Source organism: Brachyhypopomus gauderio, chromosome 19, assembly GCF_052324685.1.
Source record: "Brachyhypopomus gauderio isolate BG-103 chromosome 19, BGAUD_0.2, whole genome shotgun sequence".
Taxonomy (NCBI): Eukaryota; Metazoa; Chordata; class Actinopteri; order Gymnotiformes; family Hypopomidae; genus Brachyhypopomus; species Brachyhypopomus gauderio.
In genome coordinates this window covers 6,827,196-6,849,503 of record NC_135229.1, presented here as the reverse complement: position 1 = coordinate 6,849,503, position 22,308 = coordinate 6,827,196, and the positions used below count along the sequence as shown (strand labels likewise).

Below are 22,308 nucleotides of genomic sequence, written 5' to 3'. Positions count from 1 at the left end.
GTTTCTGTTGCTTGTGATGTGTGATGCTTGGGTATATTTGGATTGACCAACCTGCAGTATGCTACCTTGAACAATATGAAATAGCGTACTAAGAGTCTTAGCCCAAGACAGGCGTACTAAGACAGGCGTACTAAGACGGGCCTTTATGCATACACTTGAGTTTTGCACTGTAGCATAGCTACACACTGCATTTTGATCATTGCACTCCTTAGCATCTATCTAAAGCCATTACACAGAAGACGAATACCTGTCTTAACTTTAGTACACCAAATCTAGTTCAGTACCATGAACCTTGAGTCTTAAGGAACCCGAAGTCCCTCACCTTTTCAGTTTAAATGATTAGCTGCTTTCAATCAAGCCCGAATTCGATCAGAGATGCAGATCACGAATCTGATGAAGGTAACTGGAGCTTTGCTCCTAAATGATGGATGAAGAGGCTCAAGGAGAAAGTGGAACACAGTCAAGTCATTCCACAGCAGGGGTTATTGTCAGCGACCGCCGACAGCGCAGATCCATCCTGCTCTCTCCCCCCACCTACCCCCACCCGGGTGGGTTGTTGCATGCGGGCAAGTGGTGGCCCCTGGCCGGGTGGAGGGGTCCCACCTGCTGAATGAACGCCGTCAGCATCGGGGAGTACCACGGGCTGCGGGTGGGCTCGGCCCTGCTCAGCATCGTAGCCGGCTGCATCATCATCGGCGTGTCCAAGGACTGCGATGCAGACGCCGTGGGTGGCATCTTCCTGGGTGCGGGAGGGCTCGGTGGGTACCTGCGCTCTAATCCAACTGCTCAGCCATAGCGTGCATCGGTTTAGGTAGCTAGGAACTGATTTGCAGAACTTGCGACCAAGTTTAGACAGACCTTAGGTTTGTCTAGCAACGTGTTGCATTGTTGTCATGTAGCCTGGTGTTTTGGGTTAAGAGAGTTTTGTGCTGCTTCACATATCACATAAGCTACACTGGTCAACAGTGATTTATAAATTGTGTTAATTAAGTGATTTTGCACACTGAATCCAAATATATCTTCATAATTCTTCAAAATCCTACATTTGTTTTCTAGTATGTCATTATGTATAGCATGGAAAGGTGGTTCCAAGGAAAGTGGGAACCCTCTGTTGGCAGACACACTGACAAGGGATGAGAGGATGAAGGGATGAAGAGAGGAGGGGATGAATAGATGAAGGAACGCTCTAGATCCCAAATATATGCAAAAATCATATATTATGCGTTTAGAAGTATGTATAGATGTATGTATAGATGTATGCATTTTAAGTGTAATAAGAGCCTCATTCATGAATATGTAATTTATACCTAATATACAACTTTCTCTGTGACTTAAAAACCAAGTGTGATAAAAAAAAACGTCGAAATCAGATTTGAATTCAGTGTAAAAGTGCTATATTTCTCGGTAAAACAAAAAAAGTTCTAAATTTGTTGTCCAGTGCATTTGGGTAATAGCGAATTCTTATTATTTATTTAAGCATTGTACTTTGGTTGTCCCAAGATTCTATCCATTTAAAAAATGTTGGTCCCATGGAACAGCCGATCCTGCGTGTGTAATTCCACAGTGCACAAATGTTTTGCATAGCATACATTTTTAATGCTGCTCCTTATTTCTGCTCTCAATCATTGCACATTCAAATTATGCTACCCCCCCCCCCCCCCCCCCCCCCAGACCAAAAGACCTTTGAGGCTAAAACTCAAACACGCCCATCCTGAAAATCCACAACGACGAACTGCAGTCATTACATATGAACATGCGGTGCTCTCTGTGCTTAGCTCATTAGTCTTAGGCAAACTTACCGGCTTCAGCTGCTTTCTGTTGAAGTCCGTATTAAAACGCTCTCTGATCACTTGATCCAGGCAGGTAATCCAAGCCCCCTTGCATGGAGAGTGAGGCCAAGCGATCTAAACAAGGCCCCCGGTGTAACTGCTCCAGAATGCCTTGGTCTGTGGAACGACACAGGAAAGAAAGCCAAGCTGTGTAGCAAGGCCAAAGCTTTGCCTACAGTGTATTGTTTTGCTACACTTTCACTCGGCCTATTACATTGGACTGTGCGTTCTGTGGATGATGTGTGCTGAATTCCCAGTCTCATCAGCTTAATTACTTTAAAAGGAGCTGCATCCTCTTGCCCACATTAGCAGATATGTTAGAATGATCATAAAATGATTGACGGAGAAATAGGCAAAACACAATGGGGAAAGAGACAGACTGCCATCCACAGAATAACAAATGAAAGAGCCCTCCAGGGTGTCATGCAAGCAATCAAACACAGATAGACGCTCTGGCTGGCCAGCTGGTCCTGTCTTTGACCTCGCTAGCAGAACCAGGCCAGAATTCAAGGCTAATGGCATTCCCCCCTTTTGGGACAAGTTTTGATCCAGGGCTTCAGCATGATTCCTCTCAGATCCTAGCAGCCGAAGAGACTGCGAGAGAAGGAGAAAGGGAAAGAATCTTGACGTGGAAGCTTAATGTCTCGGAGCAGCATCTTGGAGCAGCGCATATCCTTTTGGTCTTTTGTTTAGGGAGCCATTTATTGGAATGAAACCAAATATTGCTGCCACCAGTGAGGTTTCACTAATGGTTGTGTAGACGTGATGGTCACAGGTTCTTTCTTCTGCCGGCTGTTTTACGAAGGTCTCCTGATCTCGGTGTACCCCTTCATAAGGGCATGGCTTAACTTCCATCACATCTTGCCCAACATCGGTGAGACCTTTTTTCTTGCTGCCATCTTTGACACCTCCAGTGGGTTTAACAGTGTTCGTGATGAGAGCATCTCCCTACCCAGATGAAATCATGGCGTCTCCCCCTTTCTTGTCAGGCAACTTCCGAGTGCATCCGTCGCCTGCGAACGCGACCCCAGAACAGCCCCCAAACGCGCCCAGGCGAGAAGGTGCGTGAACTTTCTCGCTCTGCATCCACGTCCACCAGCTCATGTGTGCACTCATGTTTCTAGATCATGAACAAAGATGAACACTTGTGGTGAATTATAAGGGGTAAACAACTAAATGACACATCTTAACACAAACCGGATCTGGTTGCTTTGGCATTCAGAAGTCATGGGATTCCTTTATTAAATCTGTTACATCTGTTTAGAACAGTTTTAGTGGGAAACTGGACTACCATGTATATCATTTGTAGGGCTGGAACAGGGCATGTGTGTTCATGACTTCATGGACACTTAAAACTCCAGTTCTATGTCAGGGAAATTTCACTGGCATCCCAGTGAAATTTGTCAGCTTTGTGAAGGTCACGAAGAACTGAATTTTAAGGTAGATGCGAAAAGACAGCTCTGTGATCATGAGTTTTTTTTTTTTGGAAACTGTTGTGTTTAAATGTCTGTGTGACCCTGCCAGAGAGATTCCCATTACAACATGGCCACCTCTGCTACTCCCCTGAAGGAGATTTCCATCTTTGATATATGCTGGAAGGCTTTTGTCACTGTTCCACTTGACATGATAAAAAAAAAGAAAAATTATCTGTTTCTATGACTGAACAGCCACCCATTTCTCCTCTTACAAAATCTGTGCACTGTTGCCCTAGAAACTCACATATTAATGCAATTGTATTTAATGTCTTTTTTCCTGAGTTGGATCATTTTTGAATATTGGTATTGGCATTAATGATCATTACACACACATTTTGCTTTTTTAATGGAAAATTAGTTACTTCAGGGCAAAGCCCTTCGTCAATTTGAAGGACACTTAACTGTGTCTAACCCCGGTGATTCTTGAGTGCTCTTGATGTGGAAGTGTGCAGCAGACAAGATGAATAGAAGATTGATGTCCCTGAAGCAGCTCCATGCCTTGTCAAGTGTTAGTGCCACTGGGCAGTGAGTGGTCAAGAATATGGGTGGTGAGGGGAAAGAGGGTGTCATATTCCTTTAATTAGCAAGGAGAGATCGCTCTGCCACAGTGAAAATCGCTTCCCGAGGCGACAATCACGACCGCCCCCGCCCGTCCGCTGAGATCTCCTCTGCTTCCCGCATGCACCGTTGTGCCTCCTGCCGTGGGTGGAGATCGGCCCTACCTGCTTTCACGCCTATCCCTGTTGTCCCATTGCTGTAGCACAATACCTACGCCCAGATTTCTTCATGGATTTGGGTTCCTTGCGATTGAATCACACTTTTGGGTAGAGGGGCTAATTTTGGAAGAAAGAAAGCTCGGCGAGACCTGTCGTCGAGTTGCTGCACAAGAGACTTTGGGCGAGGCCGACGTCAGACCCGCAGGACCAGGGTTGCTGAGGACAGGACGCTCTGGTTCATGTGAGCATGTGACACATGCATGATGGGCTTCAGAAAGCAGCGAATGTTCCGTATCCCAGACTGCAGGCAAAAACCATGCCTTCAGAGAACAGCTGTCATGCACTGAGTCACACACATAGGTCAAAAGCAGAAATAGGAGTACAAATCTGTTTCATTCTCCCTGTCTGTCTGTCTGTCTGTCTGTCTGTCTGTCTGTCTGTCTCTCCCTCCAGCATCTCTGTCTTGACTCTGTGTATATGCTTCTTCTTCTGTCTCATTTAATTTGTCAGATTTAGAATTCTTTATTGGTGAGATGAACAGTGTTGCCACTGTGGTGCAGGTTGTGTTGATTGGCGTGATTGTTAACATACAAACATATAAAATCGAATAAGCTCACGTAAATAATTAAAAGTAATAAAATTGTATAAAATGTCTCTGTCCATCTCTGTCTCAGGGACCCAGGTCCAGATTAACATGGAGCGCTCTAAGAGTCGTATGGGGACGTTTACAGAGACGGCCACTGTCGCAGCTGAGAGCTCACAGGACGATGGGTAAGTCATTTAGAGCAGGGCTCTATTAACCTGGTTAAAAAGAAGGGGAAAAAAACCATCTCGAGACCTGTGACTGTTCTGTCCGATTTTTAAATCTGGCATCATACTGAAAGGCAGTGTGTTTACGGTAAAGACCAGTCATTTGCCACCGGGTCATTTTGTTTGATGGTTGGCTGGCGCTACAGAAGATGAAACTAAAATGAGGTTCGCAACCCTCCCATGCCAATATAAAACAGTTGGCTATTGTGGGAATGCCACACTTCCAAATTTCAAAATGGCAGAATTTCCAAGCTAAAGGTCTATTGTCTTGCATGAGATATATTTGAAGACTAAAACTGTATGCCACTCAAGAACAGGTTGTCACACCAATCTACTTTTTATTTGACATCAGTTCACTAAAAATAATGTGTCTGTATTTGGATCATTAACATTAGGAATGTAACAACTGCAAGCAATAACTGAAGAATCATTTTTCTTTAAAAAAAAATAATAACTTCAAGAAAGTGCAGAAATCATTTTCATTGGGGTATTGTATGCTGTTCAGGGTATGACACTGTCACTGTTCGAAGCTAGATTTTAAGTTAAAAAAAACAGCAGCCAAACATGACAAGATTAACTGAACTCTGCCCTTTGGATAATGGAAGAGTACGACTATCATTTTCAAAAACTCCTATGTTGGCAAAAAGAACAAATGTGCATGAAGCAAGCTGTTGATGGGTTTTGTTTGAGACCCTAGACTAAAGGTTTTGATGCATTAGTAAAACACCCACATAAAGAGCTTTTTAGGTGCATAATGTGGCTTCAATGTGGCTTGTTTGTGTGTGAAGGAATGATCCATCACACACAAACACGAACACACACACACACACACACACACACACACACACACACACACACACACACACACACACACACACACACACACACACACACATTCCTACTGCATTTGCAACACAGTCATTTCCCTATCTTGTGGTCCGGCATTGTTGCAGGGGCCGATATGTAATTTGATTCAGATTTCTAACAACAGGCATTATGGACAGGTTGCTCACAGCTTCGCCTGGCTAGGGGATAGAGTGAATGTCACTCTGCCACGATGAGAGTGCACAGCCAGCGTCTTATTAAACTCACTTTTTTGTTGTTCAAATTAACATCAGTGGTTGATACATCATCGGGCATAACATCTTTCAAGGCAGCCTATTATTCTTAACGATATTGTCCCTGGAGAGAAACAAGCCAACACACAACAAATATTCATTCATATAAACACAAGATGAGCAAAATATCTTTGGAGGACAGAAAAAAAACAAAACACTTGTTTGAATGTTTCTTCAGCTTTGAAGAAATGAACCAAAAGTACTTCTGAACCGAATTCCATGGCTCTCAGCGGATGTCAGCAGAGAAGTCATAGCTCCAGATTTCGAAATGTCATGAAATGCAACATGGCCGTTTGTGCAGGGAGGGCCAGGAAGTGACAGGCCAATTATGCTCTAATCTCCACCGCACGGCACCACATGGCCGCCTTGCCTATTAACACACGTTAAGCAGTGTAGGCCTTAGAACTATAAGAGATTCCTCTTATAGTTCTAGGACTGAAGGTCATTGTCATAGTCAGCTCTACGTTTCAGTATTTGAACACTGTCAATCTGTGTCAAAAGATGGGCAGCGAAGAAAAAGGTTCTGACCAAACAGGTGCTGAAATCTAAGTTTACGTTGTTTTGCAGGGTCTTTTTTGATTTCGCTCCCATTTTATTACCAGAGTTGTCTAGAAGTGAGTACTGAACACTGGTTACTACACTTACAGCTTACTAGTCTCCTTTTAGCAGTGAGGTTGCCGAGGACGTGGTTGTCATGGCGACGTACACCACGGCATTCATTCATATTGTCATTTATGTTGCATGAGCAGGCTGAGAGGTTACTCACACACACTCACTGGTACGAGCTTATGCTCAGCAGCACACATGCATACACACTCTCTCCTTCAACGGTCGAAATGCACGACGCTCTGGAGAAACGCACGCGTTTGTTTTTCACGTGTCCTTTTTTCTAGGCCTTCTTCAGATGTTCCAGACATCTTGGGTAGGCGCCAACTCAAGAACCCAGCTTTGGAGCAGGATCTTCACTAACTTCTGAAGTGGAAGCCATCTGTCCTGTGGTGTGGCAGAGGGAGGAGACGACTCTCTTATTGGACTGGTTCAAATCACAGCACAGTGTTCAGGAACTGATTAGATACAATATCCCCAAAACCACCTGATGAGTTAGACATGGGTTTGTGATGAAACATTGGGGTCAATTGTAAATTATCGGAGGCATTTACTATTAATTAAAAGCAGTTCCAAAAGGCGTAGATGTTCTGATTAAAAGAAAATGTTTTACTCTTGATTTTTCATTATGATTACTTCATCACTGTCATGAATCCCCATCTTGTGTACAATGTGGAGATACCCACATAGACACGGTCCTTATATGTATGTGTGTGTGTGTGTGTGTGTGTGTGTGTGTCTGTGTGTGTGTGTGTGTTTGTACATTTTCATGGCAGAAGCATCAATGTAAACTAATTTATTTGAAAATGGAAGGTCATAAACATTTCTTTTTGGTTAGTGCTATGTGTATAGGTAGTCACACACACACACACACACACACACACACACACACACACACACACACACACACAGAGAGAGAGAGAGAGAGAGAGAGAGAGAGAGAGAGAGAGAGAGAGACGCACGCATACACAATAATTACATACATACAGCAATTATTGTTATTAGAAATGTATTCCATTGGTATAATGTATGTCACATAATGAGACTTAACAAATGTCCAAATAATATTACTAAACTCCTACTGACATTAATATGTCCATTTCTAACCAGATTTCTTATATTCATCAGACAGGAAAGGAAATAAAACCGCTAACCACTAACAGTACCAAACAAAGAAAAGATTATTTTTAAAGTTTTTAAATAGAAGTATTCTATTTATTGCATTAAAGGCAATTCAGAAAAGCACGGAATTACCTACATATACATACACATACATATTTGTATCTTGTGAATCTTAAGTAAGTTGGTAAAATATTCGGTTCAGATTACATGTTGATTTCATGCGTGCGTCTTTGACATCATACAGCGGTGCTAAGCGGAGCTCTACCTACATGCTGTGTCTTTTTGAAACAGTCTAACTAAGATCTCGTCAGGATCCCAGCGATAGCTTCCTTCCATATGCGCAAAGCGACTGGATGGATTGTAGCACCGGGAGCTGTTGACAAACGGCTGGGTCCCTCCTCCCCGCCCGCACCATAAGTAACACACTTAACGGAGACGGCCATTCACGCTCGACTACCGGGGACCGCAAGGTGCGAGACTGAGAAGCAAAAGGTGGAGTATGGACATTGTTGAACAGCCGAGGCGAAACTCGTACCTGTTAGCTTTATCGTCTGAAACAAGAGACGCGTTTCCGAATTAACGAAAGGGGTTACAGAACATATGTTGGATTCACATTGTTTCTGACTTTTTAAATGGTCCGCGTTAAAAAATACATATTTAGAAGATGACATTCAATATATCTCGGGTCTGTGTCCTTACAACGACGCGTGGGAAACGTGAGGGAAATTTGTGTTTTTCCACAATCCGGCAGTAGTGTTGGGTGAGAGAAGGTTTGTTGAAAGCCAGTTGGAGAGTCTTCCTCGCCGTGCGTTAGAAAGGATGCTTGTTCCACAGAGACATCGATTTTCGCTTGTGAGTTTCACGGGGAATCCTTGTTAAAACCGTGGCCAAAACTGTTTAATTCCGCTGGACGACTCGACTATAAGACTTCAAACTGTCTTCCCCAGTTAAGGTGAGATGTTGTTATCCTCCTTGATAACTGCATGGCTTTTTCATTTTCACATATGGTGCGATTAACTTTGGGAACCTGTTTATAGAATAAGCCCTTTATTGATTGTGCGCACGTGAGCGAGCAAATCACTACTTGGGCGAACGTGCTGCCACGAGCAATGTGAAATTACTGCCACCTTCCTTCCTCCCTGTAGGACTTCATTCGGCTGCTAAGCAGTGTAGCTTCAACGGGACATTTGATTATTCCTCAGATTCTACAGGTAGCATTGTTGCGATGTTCATGACTAAGCAATGACCTTCTTGGATGAATGCGGCTTCCGACAGTAAAAGCTTTGGTTCCATAGTTAGCACCTATGCACCAGTTGCTGAAGACAGCGTCAGAGTAATGGCTTTTAATATTTATCGTCCAAGATACAGGCAGGCTCCTCCTGGGTTTTTTTTCGTGCTGTGTGACCCTCTAGCGAGTTAATCTCACACCTGTTGCAGGTAGCCCGGGAGGAAAAGGTCATCAGCTACACGGCCATGTCCTTCTTCAACAACTCGTCGCCGAGGGGAGCCGTGATCGTGGGGTAGAGTGTCGGTGGGGACAGAGAGCTACGGTGACAACATGGTCTGTAGCGAGCAGAGCTCAGGCACCTCCGTACCCAAGAGGCGGAAAAGGAAGTCCCGCCCACAGGGCCTGCCCTCGCCGGCGCTGTGCTGTGCATGCGGCCTTTGCATCATGTTGGCTGGCATCAACATCACCCTGGTGGGCGCCTTTGCCTTCAGCACGCTCGTGCCCTCCAGCAATCCGCCCATCATCATCGGCCCCGCCCTGTTGGTGGTGGCCTTCACCTTCTTTGGGGCATGCTGCGTCTGCAGCCGCCTACCTCCCCCGCAGAGCTCCCGACGAGCGAAAGGGGGCGGGACCGGTGGCCTGGGCTTCATGGGAAGGGGTGGGTCTGGGCTGGGAAGTGGAGCAGCGTTTGAGATTGAGACCAGTGAGCACACGATGCAGGATACTACGGCAGTGCAGCTGAGTCCCACCAACTCCCCCAGCTCCTCCCACAGCTCCAGCCCAGAGCAGGAGGTTCCACCAACGGCCATAAACCCCGCTACCCCTGCCCCAGATTACACCCCCCCAGGGGGCTGCAAACTCTTCACCATGGAAGCCAATGGACCTAGCTCGGTGGGTGCCACTTTCTCCGCCTCCACAGGGGATGGGACGTCAGTAAGGCTCACATTGCCCTCAGATGGGGCAGACACCTAAGACACCTCCCCTCCATTGAGAAGATGTAAATAAAAAAAGTTTTGAACCTGAAAGACGGGCCCTTTTGCGTGGAGCCGTTCGGCGCCACGAAGGCCGTTTACGGAGGTACATTTGCCCGGTCCGTCATGACGGCATGCTGTTATAGAGAGGGCCATGTGGTTGTAGGGAGAACCGAGGAACACGGCATGAGAAGTGCATTAAGGTGTCTGAATGTCCTTATACGCTGGAGGCCAAACGGAGGAGGTCTCGTGTTTCACATGTTCGCGATGTGCCACTGTTACTCAGACTGTTCACAGCTATGGTGCTCGCAAGGGCCTAGAATCTGCTGTTGTGCAAAGACGACACTGGACAAGAACCAAGATGAGCCGCAGCAATCGTGAGAAAGCTAGTCCCATGTGTGAGGAACACCGGCTTTCCAATACCCTTTTTTCTTCCAGTCACTGAAAATATATTAAAAGTTTAAATACATTGAGCGATAGTGTATAACATCAATTAAATCATGCTAGTGTTTGAAATATCCTCTACGGGATGTTTCTCAGAATATTACCTAAAATGGCCAATTCCTTCTGAGTCTTATCTGTTAGCCGTGACACTGTGGTAGGTAAACTAGCATTTTCAAAAAGATTAGAAATAAAGTTATTAAACATTTCAGCAGCTGAATCAGGGTGGAGTGAATTGTCAGAATAAATGTAATCAGGATTGCCAAAACTTGCGACATGTGCAATTTACCACTAAGATGATTATCATAGGGATATCAATATTATATTTGTTATATAAGCCAGTTTACCTGAGATCAGAACCGGAAGCCTTTATTGTGTATTTGACTGTGTATTACAAATGCTGCCATCAAAATGAAGCCATCTTATTTAGTTCCTTAGCCAGTAAGGGCTGCACATGCCTTTCTGTAAAATTAACCGCCAAATATTTTATGGAACAATGTCTGTTGCGTGACTTGTAATCAAGTATTTTAGTGCTTTATTCTCTGTCTTGTATTTGGTTTGATTTATTCTGTGGGAGTCTTGGTGTTCTTTTTGCTTTTTGAAGCAACTATTGTTGTAGAGCTTCAACATCACCAGCCGCCGCCAGACATCTCCAACCAAACAGCGCGGCGATTCGCCCCCCAAGACTGATTCATTCACCAAGGTTACCTGCAAGCAATTTTCCCCTCCGACACTTTGATGTAAACACTGGCATGCTTGTAAGGAAAGGACACAGGGTGAGGTATCATCCAGGCATGACTGTGATTATTCAGAGGAGATAGGGCGACTAATGGAACATAGCAGTAAATACCAAACGAAGCACTACACGTGCTGGATGGCATTTCCTCTGCATCGTGAGCATAGGGATAGTAGATCTGTTAAAAGGGGAGATTTACTGTGCTTTATGGGTTTGTTCGCCATGTGTTTTTACCCTTACTATCTTTGCCTTGGATTTTGATACTGAAGGAACAAGTTTATCACTGATTTGTTTATCATTAATGCAACATCGAGTATTTAGTATGTGCTGTATTTTGAGTCTATAGCCAAGAATTGGATTACATTGCGTACCTGGAGATCATGTTGCTATATGGAAGGATATTTTTTTTTAAGAGTTTTTTGACAGTGGCCAATTAAAGTAATGACAAAGAAGCCTTGAAAGCTGATGCTTTTTTACGCTAGTGGCCCAACAGAGACAGTCGACCCAGAAGTGTCTGCTGATGTCTTCTCCTCCTCATGGAAGCAAGAGTAATCTGACCTGCAGCCGCTATAACACCGACAACGCGTAACTCTTTGATGCTGCTAATGTCTGCTCCACCACCCGCCTCCCATCTAAGTCCGTATGAGCAGAACGATGCCTTAATGACTATGATCTCAGGATCGAACCTGTGAGGGCTACATATGCCAACCAAGAATATTAGCTCTTGTTAGGTGTTGCTGTCTTTCAGCGGTTAAAGTCCTTCTGGGTGTGTCATTGGGCTCATCGCTTTCTGAATCTAATGCCATGTGTACTCTTTTTGACCGTTGTGGCCATGCTCAAGTGAGATTGAAATCATGGGCCTAAACCTGTTATAGTTAGTGAGGTTAAGTTTTGACATTGTTTATGTGTGTTATGTTGCAGTGTTTAGGAATGATCAAAAAGACTGCATATCAGTAGGCACTTTCAGTACTTATGTACTGTGAGCATTTTCAAATTCAAACTGTATAGTAAGTTATGGACATGTAAACATTTGTAAAAACATTTATTAGATGTTCTGATTGTGAGTGTGCGTGCGTGCGTGTGTGTGTGTGTGTATGTGCCTGTGTGCATACATGTGTGTGTTTTATATATTTCTTTCATTGGGTATGAGGAAAACCATGTCCTCCTAAACCATGGTGGTTGCATGCTGTCCTCATAAACACTATTTGTGTGTATGTGTGTGTGCGGGTGTGCGAGCATGCGTGCATACAGTACATGTGTGTTTTATTTTATTGTGGGATAATATTTGCTTTTGAAAATTTAGCTTACATCATGTAAAAATATAGGAATAATATATTAGACTTTAATGAATACAACTCTCAGCATGACATATTAAACTTTAAAAGCATGAAGTCTCCTTGTTTTTATTTGGACCTGAGGGGGAAAAGTATCATTGGGTGTTTATTGGATGAAAAACTGCAGCATGACACAAGAACCGTAGAGAGGGACCCAGAAACCCTTAAACGCTCCGGCCTAGTCCTGACTGCCTATGGGTTTTCCCAACAGACTCTAGGTTACAACTTATTGCATGCACATGAAAGAAAAGGTCAGCATTACAATTTAGTCAATACAGAAGTGCTTTCACAATTAAAGTGAGAGTGAGTATGTGATCTGCATTTTGAGTTTAGATATGAAGACCAGATTATGAATTCTAAATGGATAATAATTAGAAAACCACTTATGTTTACAGTTTGGCCCTTCACTTATAGTAGCAGTCAGTTGAGCTGAAGATAATTCATACTCAACAGAGTTTAGTTTAAAACAGCCTTTACATTTGATATTTGTAATGTAACTGTCATGCATATGTTACGGCATAATACAGAATGTTCTGTTTGTGTTTGTATTGCTTTACAATGTGAATTTTGTCCTGTATCCAGTAACAAGCTGTACCGTCTCCAACTGCCTTTCTGTAGGTAGGCCGGTGCTCTTAGAGACAGTGGTAGCTGGAGACCTCTTGCATGAATTATGGATAAAGCACGCTCCGTGCTCCTGCTTAACAATGGTTGAACAACAACATCTGGTTGGTGTCGAGACTTATTACGATAGCAAGTGCGCAAAACCTGCGACAGTTTCTGAACTTAATTTACGTCACAATGAGACGTAATTCCGAAAAAACCTCCTGCATAATGGTGCCCTTAATTAAGGCTTGTGGACTTAAGAAACGTTTTCTAAAAATGTAACCCAAAAACCAAACATGTTTTAGCATATTGCGAGAACTGTCGTTCTAGACATTGGTGAAAATATTTAAAACGTAAGACGCCTTTCCATAACATTATAAACACAAGCGCAATCTACAAACGAAATGTTGTTCTCAAATCTAGTGTAGCCTACCTCAAGGCTTCCATAGCTTAGATCAATGTAAGTGATATTAGCTAGATTTTTGTTTTCCTCATGCCAAGCTTCCTAAAGCGTTTTATTATTATTTTTCATTCAGCCATAAAACCTCAGTGGACTACTGTACATTTCTTGACTTTGTAAAAATATTTCATAATACAGCGTTGGCCATCTTCTAAATGTCTACCTTCTACACCATGGCCTTGGTAACTGTGCTGCACAGACAATCGTGTTCTCTGGAAGAGTTTTAATTGCTAAGCTTGTTTTTCGTGCACCCGTATGTAATTTTATGATCAGCAACTGCCCCCATCGGGTTTTGGATTAGATTACACTCCAACGCCTAACACATTATTATTTTACTTCCAAAACCAAAACTCCATATCTAATTGCTAGCAGGTTTGTAACCATTGTAATGCTAACTCTAGATTTTTTTGTAGCCTAGCTGGTTCCATAGACAGTATATTCCTGCTCCCGACAGTGCATCCCAACTGAATCCTTCTAAAACAAATTAAAACTTGATTATTTTGACACATCCTTGGTTTACATCTCTTTCTCACCAGAGGGTGCTGTATGCACATTTGACACAATTTTATGTAACAGCGATATCTCAGTATGTGCCGCCTGGTGGCAGTGTTGATTATTCATTGGGATTGTGTATGCACACCACTGTATCGCGGCTCATAAAACCATGAGTTAATATAAAAGTTAAAATTTGACAATGCATGGCATGTATTACACACACATTATGTGACTGTGTGTGTGTTACATGCCACGTGTCCTCACATTTGGACATTATCAGCCTGAGGACTAGAGGCTTTTATGCTCATGGTTTATGGGTCTTTCCCCCTTACCATCACAAACAATTCTTAAATCTTATGTTTCTTACACAATGCGCTCTGTTTTCTAAAGTAACCCTCTGCTAATGCTACTTTCGTATTAGATTATAAGGAACACTTAAAACAATGAAACATTATACAGTTGCTGACCGTAACAACACTTAGCAAAAATAAGTTTATTCAAGTGTACTAAGAGTATACTTTTTTTTTTTACTAGAAATGTTCCAATTTAGTCCGAAAAAGTACTAAATTGGTATACTTTCTAGTCCACTTAAAGTAGGCCTATATGGTCTGTATATATATACTTGCTATACTGAAATATTCCTAACAAAATTAATAAAATCCCTTTTGCTAAGGAAAACCAGCTAATGCATACAAAAATATAGTCAATTTAAATACTGAAATAATAATGAAGGCAGTAATTACTTTAAAACAAACAAACAGGAGAACAACAGCAAACATTCAAATACAAAGTGAATATGTTCCAAAGACACAAAACAGCCCAGAGAAATGTGACAGTCGTTTGCTCATTAAGTAGCTCAAGAATGAGATACTACTCCAATGAGCTATTGGGGAAAATTGAATATCCACATGGTGCCACATACCATGCAGGACTTATCTGAAAAGTAAAAACTAAGGTTTATTATTAATCTCAGCAAAACAGAAATGAATGTCGTGCCAACCTTCCTGCCTGCCGGTGACCCCAAACTCAACCCAAAGTCAATAAAACTTGAATGAAAACAAAATTAAGGTTTTGCAGTGGCCAGGACAAGGGCTTATGATGAGTGACTGGCCCACGGTTCAGGGACATGGGCTTGAAGTCCACGCATGCTTGGGGAGAAACGTGTTAATTAGGTGATTAACTCTTCTGATTCATATAGCTGAGTTAAACTCTATTCAATACAATTATCCATGACACTATATGTTTCACTGTTGGAATGAAATCATCATGAAAACACTAAACTAAGAACAGTGTGCGTAGGAAGCCAGGAGGTGAAAGACCACCACATTGTCTCTGAGGATCATAGCTGCCTAGTTTAGACCAGCTGAAGACCATACGCATGAGACAGGGAAGGACTGGACTAAGATTCTTTGGACACTTTCAATTAAAATAGAAAACTATAAGCAAACGTTACATTCCAACATAAAAATCTCATCCTACTGTAAAACAAGGTGGTCAAAGTATAGAGGTTTGGGCCATTTGCACGTCTAGACTGTAGTTTAACTACAAATTCTATAGGGGAATTTCAGGCTACCTGTCCATAATTGTACACGTAACTGAAGATGAGCAAAAAATCAGTGGCCCTAAACAAATAGGTCCATCTAACAAAGTGGGAATAGTTTTGCAAGTTTTATATTTATCAGCAGTCCATCACCTCTGAACTTTCCCTAAAGCTTACTATCTTACAAGTTGATTTGTCAAGTTTTTTCATCAGACAGCTGTGAACTAAAAAGATCTTATAGTGTGACTGGTGTTACATCTCAGCTGATGTGATCAGAGATTAACTTGAAGTGCAAATGTAAGGTTTGTTGTGTGGATTTGATCGCCTTTCAGAGTAGGTTTCGCACAAGCGGATCCCACGCCTGTGTTCTTATCCAAAGCTTTTTAAAGACAAGACCGTCCTTAAGAGCTCAGGTCAACCTCAGCTATCCCAGACAAACTGGAACACTGGTGCATTACAGTAAAACCAGATTAAAACCTCACTGGCAATTTATCAATTAACTAGTAGACGTCTAGTCATGTCTAAGTTCTGGACGTCTAGTGATGTCTAGATGTTTAGCGTACCACTGTAATTTTTATCTAAGATAAAACAGCTGTAGCCTCTGTCTGCTTGTAAAGAGACACAACAAAGGTGTCTGTAAAACGGGAGGCAGTAACAACACAGTATACACCTGACAGACTGGGCTGTATTGTTGTTTTCAATGCTGCCTGTCAGGCTATTATCAACCTATTTATGGCTCAAGTCAATCAGTGTGGTGAAAACACAACTTGGAGTAACCGGCCGTATCTGACGCACGTATATCTACTCGGGTCCGTACATCTGACTGCTGAGCCGTGACCCTGTGACCTGTTGATAAGTGAGAAGGGTTGAAGGCAAACCAGTTACGGAGGTCAAAGATTGAGTGATGACAGCCTTGTTCTTGTGTCTCCCTGGATTTCATTATAAAAGGAATCATTGACTTATCAACATGAAATGAAATGAAATGAAATGTGCCATATTTTGTCAATTGTGATTTTTACACCCCAATCGAAATTTGTCCTCCGCTTTTAACCCATCTGTGCAGTCAGAACACACACACACACACTAGTGATTACTAGGGGGCTGTGGATCAAACGTACCCAGAGCGGTGGGCAGCCCTAGCCCGGCGCCCGGGGAGCAGTTGGGGTTAGGTGCCTTGCTCAATGGCACCTCAGTCATGGCCTGTCTGGGAATCGAACCCACGACCCTCCGGTCACAAGACCAGTTCCCTAACCGCCAGGCCATGACTGCCCCCAACATCACAAACATACTTATGCATAAGGAAAGATTTGAAGCATTCACTGACTTGTTCCTATAATAAACCACTTGTGATTATAGCATTAATAATTACGTTCTAAATGTTCATAACTATATTTACTACATTATTAATGTCCTTTAATTTTGAGGAAACTCTACTATATAATTTACTCTACTGTATCACACACAATACAAACACCTTGCAAGTGCCTACTAATCATGTAAACTCCATATTGTTTTTCTCCATACTATATTTCTATATTCTCTTTTTATCATTCTGCATGTAATAAATGTAGATTAGTGCACTGCGGTGAAGCTTAAATGTATTATAATGTATTAACTATCTTGCATTGAGAAATAGGGAAAAAGCTTGCAATATAGGCCTAAAGCATACAGTACATCTAAGGGACTGACTGTCTTGGATACTGGACAGAAACTCTAGATGCCTATACTGGTTGACAGAATGTGTAATACTCAGGAAGACAGCAAGGACCAGACTGACTGTGGGATCTTACATCCGTTCTAAGAGCTAGAGGAGAGAGATTTGAAGAGACTCACTGGGTGTGTATGGGTTTTGTGGACCCTAGTGTGGCATGACTGTTTCATCCCAAATCCTCTCACTCGCCCCACGGAGGGGGGGAAGGCAGGGCCCGAACTAGTCCGATCTGCTCTGAGCCGGACCACACCAGCCACACAGCACCAGCGCTTCGAGCACCAGATACACAGACGTCCCAGCAGGGTCTTTGTGCATGAGCGGCCCATTCTTTGACAGCCCCCGCTGACCGGCAGCATTGTGAATCAGGGGGGAGAGATGGGGGGGGGGGGGGGCAAAAAGAGAAAGAGATGGAGAGATAGAGAGAGAGAGAGAGAGAGAGAGAGAGAGAGAGAGAGAGAGAGAGCAAGAGGGAGAGAGAGAGAGAGAGAGAGACTGAGGGCAAGTAATCAGGCAGAAGATATTATGAAAAGGCAACTGGAGCTCTGTGGAAGCGGACAGCAGTTACATAAGTGTGGCTTAATTCAGCCCCACTCTTACAGACTGTGTGAATACTGTGAAAGAGATGGAGAGAGAGAGAGAGACAAAGAGAGAGAGACAGACAGAGGGAGACAGAGACTGAGGCAGAGAGACAGAGAGAGAGACAGAGAGATAGACAGAGATAAAGAGGGAGATAGAGGTATAGTGAGAGCGAGAGAGAGAGAGAGAGAGAGGGAGGGAGAGAGAGGGACTGAGAGATAGAGAGAGATAGAGACAGAGGGAGAGAGACAGACAGAGGGAGACAGAGACAGAGGCAGAGATTAGAGAGGGAGAGAGAGGGATAGAGAGAGGGAGAGAGAGAGGGAGGGAGAGAGAGTGACTGAAATATAGAGAGAGAGAGAGAGACAGACAGACAGAGGGAGACAGAGAGGGAGGCAGAGAAGCAGAGAGACAGAGAGACTGAGAGACAGAGAAATAGACAGAGATAGAGAGGGATAGAGAGAGGGAGAGAGAGAGAGAGAGAGAGAGACAGGATGCTCTCATATCAAAATTGCCTCTACCATTGCCATTTAAACACAAAATGGCGTGCTGGAAATAAAGGTACTCCACGTACTTCTTATGCACAACATTCTTTATATACTTCATGTTCTTCATGCTCTTTCGTGAGAGACGTTGGTGGCTCTGTCCATCATGGGCCTGTGCAGCGTGACTACAGCAGCTAAGATGATGAGAACGACCCTCTATGTTTAAACCTCAGCATCTTGCACTGATCCTACACACAGAGTCAAATGCATTTCTGCACCAACCTGCACAAACAGGCTCTGCAGGAGGCATTCAAGTACAACATCAGGAGATCTGGGTTTGTTCTCGTGTGGAAGAACGTGATCACTTATATTCGCTATGGTTGGGATCGAAGAACCGGGCTCATGTAAACACGTAACGCCACACATCCAGAGTTCAGGAGCACAGAGTGCAGAATGGGGGGCGTGGGGGTCGTCCACTCCCCCCACCCAGAAGCTGTTGTCTCCTGTCGTACTGAGTAAAGACGTCTTAAACCAGCCCGTCTCAGCTCACTGGAATACCAATGACCATGAAACAAAACATCACTCACAGGGTGTACAAGTTATGCAGATGGCCCCTCCATCTCCTTTAAGATGTTACTGTATGAATGATGATACACACACACACACACACACACACACACACACACATACACACACAGAGCCGGGAGGATTCCCGATGGGCCGGCTCATGTCAGTCTCTAGTTTGGGCCGATTGGGAGGGAAAAATAATTTTGGGCCGGATTTGGGCATGAAACTCCTGGGCTGAAAAAGTGTCTCACTCCGGCCCTGTACACACACACACACACACACACACACACACACACACACACACACACAATCATAGTGTCCAAGGAATATAGGTTCCCTTAGGAGTCTTGGTCCTCCCAAAGAATCCTGTCTTAATTCCGCTCAGGGGAGTTTTCATTGCCCTAGTGTCTAATGGCTTCTATGGTTTCAATGGCTTCTATGGCTTCAATGGTGTCTATGGCTTGCTAGTTAATGATCCAAACTCAAACACTTGTAAAGCTGCTTTGTGATGATTCGTGTTGTGAAGAGTGCTGTATAAATAAATTTGACTTTCACACACACACACACACACAAGCATGCATGCAAGGGGCGAACCTAAACACATACACACATATAGGCTACCGTGCAAATGCACACGCACACACGAGTGTGAATAGAGCGTGTGATTGAACTGCCTGCAACCTTCTGCCGTTATCAGGGTTTCCATATCAATAGGATGTTCCTCTGTTTAACTAATCAATGTTCTTCGATATGAGCCTCATTAGCATAAACCGTGGTGACGGCCTCCTGAGGACAGCGCGAAGCTGAACTCTGCACGTCTTTTTTTAGTTTCAGCTAAAGGATCAGGGGCGAATTGGACCAAAAATAGATTTGTTTGTGTGTGTACTTTGCGTGCAGGTCTCACTGGCATGCGCTATATGCATTCATACACTGAATTCATCCATGAAAATCGAATTTTGTTGTTGTTTGTCTCAACTGTTTCTTCTGACATATTTGATTTCTCCCACTTTCACAGGATTTTCATGATTTTCTGTGATTAGTATATTATTGTCATCAAATAATACGGCTTCCACAGAAGTCCAGTCAAAATCTAATTCAACAGACATTTGTGATAAAAAATCCTCACTGTATCTTAATCGCTTCAAAAGTGGCAATCTCAGTGCATACATTTGCTGTAGTAGTAAACAACCTGTAGTACCACACTCAGCCAATAGAGGGCTGTGTTATTCGTTGAACCGAAGCAAATTTGACACATTTTCGAGTATTCAGAGCAGACTGCATCAAACCGGTTTATCAGTGCTGTTTGAGATTATGGTTCAGTGTACATGAGCTGGAAGCAAATCAGAAACAAATGTGTTTCATTTTACTAATTAACAATGTTTTCTCATATTTCAATGGTCTGTTTTAATAGGAAATAATTTTCTCCCAATTACTGCTGAAGAACTTGACTAAAATATTTTCAATTGTAAAAAGTAAAACTGAGTAAAGACTCAGTTTTTTATAACAGGAATTATATAACAGGAAGCTACTTCTTATGAATCCTTGATAAGCTTGAATGTCTTGATTTTTGCCCTAGTTCACTATTCATAACGGACTTTATTGCAATCCTGAATCTCTATGAAAAAGGTTGAAGTTTAGAGGCCTTTTTAAATGAGGCTTAGCATATGTAGATGAATCTGCTGAAAGCTTTAAATGCACTGGACCACAAGTTCCCATTCATCTCTCTGTTCCACTTCCACAGAGATGTGATGGGTTTTTAACAGCATCCATTTGCTCAACTGGTGGGTTATGCAACAGGTGCAGAGGGGGGAAGAGTTTCCCTTGAATGGCGATTCGTTGGGCTCTGTCAGATTACAGCGAGCGGGCAGTCATCGCTCAGCGGTGGAACTTGCCCCTGTCTGAGCAGGGCCCGTCATTCTAGCCCTTACGAGGGGCAGACTTAACAGGCACCCGGGGCCTGGATCTGTGAATGGGACTGATTTTAAAGAGGAACCTCTTTGCCATAGCAGCACTGGCCAGAGAGAGGGAGAGAGAGAGAAAGAGAGAGAGAGAGAGAGAGAAGGGAAAAGACACAAACAGCTCGCTCATTAACAGCCCATCGTCTTCCCTCTCTCAGGGCTCCATGGGAAAGAAATAAAAGTGGAACGCTTTGCACTTTAATGACTTTCCCACAGCGCTACCCTGAAGGAAGAGGAAGGTGGTGGGGGGGGGGTGTGTGTGTGTGGGGGGGGGGGGGGGGGTAACCGAGGATGCAGCGCTGTGGCCAGGAGGGCAGAGGACCTCCCTTAACGAGGCCGGCGAATACTGAGGCCAGTGTCCGACGCTCCTGCTACAGGCCGTCCCTGCCAAGAGCCGGAATAATTGGCCCTTTATGCGTGGACGGGACCCTTGGGGACAACTTCCACATTGTCCCCCTCTTCCTGACCCACGTCAGCAGGCTTGCTGGGCCTTCACGGGGTGAGACGGGCACATTTTGTCCCCGATCACGGGCGTCTCCAACCCGACTCACACAGCCCTGAATGCAGACTGGCAATGCAAATGAAATTGGGTGTGTGCGGTGAGGGGGGGTTTGGGTATTTTTTTACAGGCTGTCAATGTGGATCAAGGGGGCCATGATAGGGCCTTGGGGGCCGGCGACCTTGAAGGGTGACCCTGCATGTTCAAAGAGAGGGGAAACCCTGCTTTTAAAAGCTGCTATTTATTTCTACAGCGGTATGGGGTTCAAGGCCTTACACATCCCTGCGACTCCATAGGAGGGATATGGGCTTGTTAAGAGAAACTCATGAAGGCTTCTTGATGTGTTCCTCATGAAGCACATTTTCTGAATTCCAATCAAATAGCTGATATACACCAACATACAACAACTAAAGAGAAGTGGTGATGAAATCAATCTGATGGGGCAATCAATTTGAGAGAGATGTTTTTTCCCCATTCCTAGCAGCACTGATTGCCTCTGATGCTTACATCTGGTGATTATGAATCGTCAAAATAACACACATTTCGTCAGTGTGCCCAAAACCGTCGGACACAATTAAAATCTTTTTCTTCAGCGTTATTATGAGATTAACAGGAAGGCAGCCAGGCTACGATCCTGAAGCTCTTGAGCAAGATCTGGGTTAGTAATTAAAAGTAATTAAAAGTATGCTTGGACTTGCAGAATATGGATTTAAACCCCATTTAATTTCTTGATACTTGTTACTCCAGCTCAGAAAATAATGGTCAGAACATGCAATTTGCAGCCCTGCACTGAAAATAATAAATTTTTAAAGCTCTATATACAGTAGTTTGGTCTCTTTTGAACTGTCTCCTTTCACATCAGTTTAGGCAAGATTTCACATCCTTCTCTTCCGCCTTTGGAGACCTCTGTCCCCTCCCCAGCCGGTACATACCGCAAATGGTTTGGTCAGTGATGCACGCACGTTAACGCAGGCTAACGCAGGCACGCACAATAACGCACGTTAAGCGGTTATTCTGCACAATGCTCA

General features: G+C 43.6%; 2 protein-coding genes across 3 annotated transcripts; both read left to right on the top strand.

Moving 5' to 3' along the window:
• The first annotated feature begins 610 nt into the window (after positions 1-610).
• Positions 611-6,917, top strand: kncn (kinocilin). The gene is made up of 5 exons (XM_076982197.1): positions 611-758; positions 2,635-2,703; positions 2,819-2,890; positions 4,695-4,791; positions 6,842-6,917. The coding sequence occupies exons 1-5, from the start codon at positions 611-613 to the stop codon at positions 6,915-6,917; spliced, it is 462 nt and encodes a 153-aa protein (XP_076838312.1).
• Positions 6,918-7,978: 1,061 nt separating this feature from the next.
• Positions 7,979-12,439, top strand: tmem275a (transmembrane protein 275a). 2 transcript variants are annotated; one of them, XM_076982016.1, is made up of 2 exons: positions 7,979-8,168; positions 9,114-12,439. In XM_076982016.1, exon 2 carries the CDS (start codon positions 9,235-9,237, stop codon positions 9,874-9,876), a length of 642 nt encoding a protein of 213 aa, XP_076838131.1. In that variant the 5' UTR covers positions 7,979-8,168; positions 9,114-9,234; the 3' UTR covers positions 9,877-12,439. The 2 variants fall into 2 exon arrangements, with proteins under 2 accessions (XP_076838131.1, XP_076838130.1); XM_076982015.1 differs by having other exon boundaries at positions 7,979-8,628.
• Positions 12,440-22,308: the final 9,869 nt, after the last annotated feature.

What these genes read in the sequence shown, in the direction of transcription:
- kncn (XM_076982197.1), top strand. Translation starts at nt 611, where the DNA reads ATGAACGCCGTCAGCATCGGGGAGTACCACGGGCTGCGGGTGGGCTCG. An exon ending in TCACATCTTGCCCAACATCG is followed by an intron (nt 2,704 to 2,818) that starts GTGAGACCTTTT and finishes CTTTCTTGTCAG; the next exon opens with GCAACTTCCGAGTGCATCCG. An exon ending in GAGAGCTCACAGGACGATGG is followed by an intron (nt 4,792 to 6,841) that starts GTAAGTCATTTA and finishes CCTTTTTTCTAG; the next exon opens with GCCTTCTTCAGATGTTCCAG.
- tmem275a (XM_076982016.1), top strand. Translation starts at nt 9,235, where the DNA reads ATGGTCTGTAGCGAGCAGAGCTCAGGCACCTCCGTACCCAAGAGGCGG.